The sequence below is a fragment of the Phyllostomus hastatus genome, unplaced genomic scaffold (assembly GCF_019186645.2).
Source record: "Phyllostomus hastatus isolate PE091 unplaced genomic scaffold, TTU_PhHast_1.1 phas_contig_133, whole genome shotgun sequence".
NCBI classification, from domain to species: domain Eukaryota; kingdom Metazoa; phylum Chordata; class Mammalia; order Chiroptera; family Phyllostomidae; genus Phyllostomus; species Phyllostomus hastatus.
The window spans coordinates 333,385-337,348 of NW_025333577.1; the positions used below are offsets into that span (position 1 = coordinate 333,385).

The 3,964-nt window shown below is 49.1% G+C and overlaps 1 protein-coding gene across 1 annotated transcript; it reads left to right on the forward strand.

The window, feature by feature from the left end:
• The first annotated feature begins 286 nt into the window (after positions 1–286).
• Positions 287–3,964, forward strand: LOC123825879 (galanin like peptide). The gene is made up of 4 exons (XM_045849534.1): positions 287–370; positions 1,854–1,911; positions 2,612–2,689; positions 3,909–3,964. Exons 1-4 carry the CDS (start codon positions 287–289, stop codon positions 3,962–3,964), a joined length of 276 nt encoding a protein of 91 aa, XP_045705490.1.

The window sequence follows — 3,964 nt, forward strand, 5'->3', positions numbered from 1 at the left end:
CGGGCATGTGCCTGCATCCAAACTCAGCAAAATGATGACTTTGACATTGTTTGCATGTTGATTATACCCCCCAAAAGCTACAATGAAATAAAAGTGTGCAATGTTTTTGCATGTTGATTATACTCCTCAAAGCTAAAATAAAATAAACTCACCACCATCTCTTTGCAGTTTTTACAATGTGTACTTTTTTTCTGCATGTTGATTATGCCCCCAAAATTGAAATAAAAAACTCACCACCCTCTCTCGGAGGTGTTCTGCTGCAGACGCTCAGCCCTGCGGCCCAGCGATGGCTCCGTCTGTCTGTCCGGTCCTGCTGCTCACTGTCCTGCTCAGCCTGGTGGTGACCCCCTACTTGCTACCGCGGCCCTGGGTGAGCCGCCTCCAGCACCGGTTTCTGATGTTTCTGGCTGAGCCCGGGCGTGGGGGGAAAGATGTAAAAATAGGTCCAGAAAGACAAGGAGTTGACTTCCTCTCCTTGGCTCACGGGGGTAGACTAGAGAATCCAGCTGAAGTCCAGGGCGTCAGGGTTCAGTTTACTCAAAGGAAAAAACGTCCTGAAGATTAGCATCGCTCCCGCTCCGGAAGACGCCACCCAAGCCCCCCGCTCCCCCCACCCCCCGGAGCCGGCCTAACTGCCCCAGGGGAGGGCGTGGTCCACATGCGGAGGACTCAGTCCCACCTCAGCCTTTCCCTTCAGGAGCCCTGGTCCCTAACCCCTAACTCGTGTCCCAGACCACACTGTGAGGATCTCTGGTTCTGGGCGGTGGAGACCCCCACTGAGGTACAAATCCTGGTTCTGCAACTTTTTAGCAGCAGGAATTCTGGCAAAACTGCTTAATCCCTTTGTCCCTGGAAGTTCTTTGTAAAACTACTGAACTGTTAGCTCTGTTGGTTAGAGCATCGTCCTGATATGCCAAGGTTGTGGTTTCAATCCCCTGTCAGGGCACATACAAGAAGCAACCAAAGAGTGCATAAATAAGTGGAAAAACAAGTTGATCTATCTCTCTCTCTCCCCCTGCCCCTACTTCCTCTCTCTCTCAAATAAATTTTTAAAGAACTAGAGGGTGAACTGAGTTCATCCTTGCAAGATCCTGGGAGGGGGGAGGTGGCACATTGACATTACCCCTGACTTGTGGGGTGCCCGCCACCTTCTCTGTCTCTTTGGGTCTTGATCTCTCCATCTCTGTCCAGGGCTGAGGCGGCTGGTCGCCCAGAGTGCTGGCTACCTTCTGGGTCCCGGTGAGTGAGCCTCTCTGAGCGCTCCATCCCTGGCAGGCTTGGACCCTCAACCCACATCCACTAAAGTCCACGGGTTTCATTCCCAAGCTGAAGTCAGAGCACTGGGTTCAAGTCCCAGCTCTGCCACTTGCTTGGTGTGTGACTTTCACCTCCCTCAGTTTCTTCATCTGTTGCAATGGGTACAAGATGGCTCTTGCCTCATAAGGATGTTGGGAAAACTCCTCCATCCCTCACTCCCCATGTCTCCATGAACATCCTTACTGGGTGCTTGTCAATGTGCTGCCTAGTGGCAATCTCGTGACATGAGGAGAACCCCTGTGGAGCTCAGAGCAGGGTTTATCCTGGTCCTCATTTGATGATCCAAGCAAACCCTGCCTCCCACCATGGTGTGGTGGAAGGCACCTGAGACCCGGATCCAGATGGATCCAGGCATGTTCAGATGCCATTTCTGCCACTTGGAGTGGTCCTTGTGAGCAGGTGAATTTCCTTCCCAGAGTCACAGTGTCCTTCCTCACTGGCAAGTAGGGATGGTCACAACAGAGTTATCATTACCCTCCAAGGACCACCCAGCCTTGTTCTCCTTCCAATTCTCAGCCCCAGTGCTCCTGCTCCAGAGTGCTGAGCAGGACGGGAAGAAGGTGACAACCCTACAGACCCTGTGGAAGGCCACCGGTGAGTCACCTTCATTACTGCCCTCCCTGTCCCCACTGAGTCTTTGGGAATTGACCGCTGCGGGGGCCATGCACTCCTTGGAAGACTGTTCAAATGCTCAGACAGGAGTCAGCATAGGGGAGGAACAAAATGAGTCATGGTTGTTATTTGTAAAGTTATACACTTTCAAGACCCCCTCCCCAGCCACTTCCCCCTGGTTGCCCCAGCTCCTGCTATTTCCTCTTCTTGCCTGACCATGTAATATCTTTGAGATTTCCCTCCCCTTCTCACTCCACATCTTGAGGGATAGGATCTCAGAAGTGCACAGGGGTTTGCACACCGGAGTATGTCCACAGTGAGTGCAGCCTGTGAATGGGACCTGATTTTCTCATGGTTGGCACCTGAAAAAATGGGGTCAGTGGAGTGTATCTGAGGCAGGATTTTCAGCTTCTGCAGTGTTCACATTTGGGGCTGGGTCCTCCTGTACTGTGGGGGCATCCTGTGCATTAGGGGGTGTTTAGCAGCATCTTGGCCTTCCCCCACTAGAGGGCAAAACAAACTCCAAGTTGTGATGACCAAAATGTCTGCAGACATTGTCAATTGTCCCGAGGGGGGCAAAATCACCCCTCAATGAGATCCACTTAGTACTTTAATCCCAAGAAAATAAGGAAGTAGTATAAAGTCCTGTTGAAGACAGACTGATTTTTGGCTTTGTTCCTAGATGAGTTGCCCTATTTCCACCCTCAGCCTGTCTCCAGGAGGACTTGGAAGGAGACTTTCGCCAAACCAGAGATTGGAGGTAAAGGCAGGGGACATATGGGAGAAAGAAATAAACATGAGAAGGAGAAAAGTGAAGTGGCAGACAGAGCACTGAAAGTCAGGGAGGGTGGAGAAGAAACAGGGATCCACCATGAACCCCCCTTACAACCACCACCCCTACTCTCAACTCAGAATGTCCATCTGGCCTGAAATCTACTTTCTTGAAACACTGGGTCCCTTTCACTCTGGGAGCTTTGCATCCACTATTGGCTCAGTCTAGAAAGTTCTGGTTGTAGAGCTTTGCACTGCCAGATCCTTCCTGTCCTTCAGAAATCATTTCAGTCTCCACTTCCTCCTCAGATGTTTTCCCTGAAACAAAGCTCCTTTTTCTCTATTTTTTTCCATCTCATTATATTCCAACAGTAACATTGATCACTGTATGACTCCTCCTTGCTTCATATATTTATCTGTTCATTCTCCACCTTCTCCCAATAAAATCTACAGCTCCATTTGAGGAGAGAGCTCCTTTGTCTTGCTCACTGCCTAGTATAATGAGTCCTTAGTAAATATTTGTTAAGTAACTGAACTAAATGCCCGAGTATAGGCTGCACATGCCACCATCCCACCCAGCCATGATCAAGATCAATGCTCAAGCTCCAGCTTTGCTTGCCTTCCTACAGTTGGTTGTTCAGCCCCATTCCATTTCCTTCTCTACTTTTTTGAAATTAACCCCATGGTTTTATTTCAACTGCACTTAATTCATTTGAAAAGCATATATTGAACATTTACCACCCAGGAGATGCCATGTCTTCTGAATTCACTCGTTTCTGCCCAACCTTGAAAATACCCATAACCAACATGTGGCTTCTTGACATAGAGGTGGAGTCTTGGCAGAGCAGCTCAGCTGGTTAGAGTGTCGTCCCAATGCACCAAGGTTACAGGTTTGGTGTTAGTTCAGGGAACACACAGGTATCAACCAATGAGTGTATAAATAAGTGGAACAATAAATTGATGTTTCTCTCTCTCTCAAGTCAATCAATAACTTTAAAAAAATAAATAAAACATGGAGTTGGGACAGGGGAATGTGTGGGTGGATGAAAACAAAGAAAAGGTTGAACAAAAATGGAAAAAGGGGGAGGAAAGGGAAGGCTGTTGGATCTGAGATGAACTAAAGAGGTCTTTCTCCCCAGTTCCACCCCCAAGCTCAGGGAGTAGTGGGGCGCACACCTAGTCTAAATCCACCTCTTTCTTGCCCCCAGATCTGGGTGTGCTCCACAAGAACATCCCCAAGGAGGAAGTGGTCCTGCCTTCATAG

Excerpts from the sequence above, each read along its gene's own strand:
- LOC123825879 (XM_045849534.1), top strand. The coding sequence starts at position 287 with ATGGCTCCGTCTGTCTGTCCGGTCCTGCTGCTCACTGTCCTGCTCAGC. Across the intron at positions 371-1,853 it reads ACTTGCTACCGCGGCCCTGG|AGTGCTGAGCAGGACGGGAA; the intron begins GTGAGCCGCCTC and ends CTCCTGCTCCAG. Across the intron at positions 1,912-2,611 it reads GACCCTGTGGAAGGCCACCG|ATGAGTTGCCCTATTTCCAC; the intron begins GTGAGTCACCTT and ends CTTTGTTCCTAG.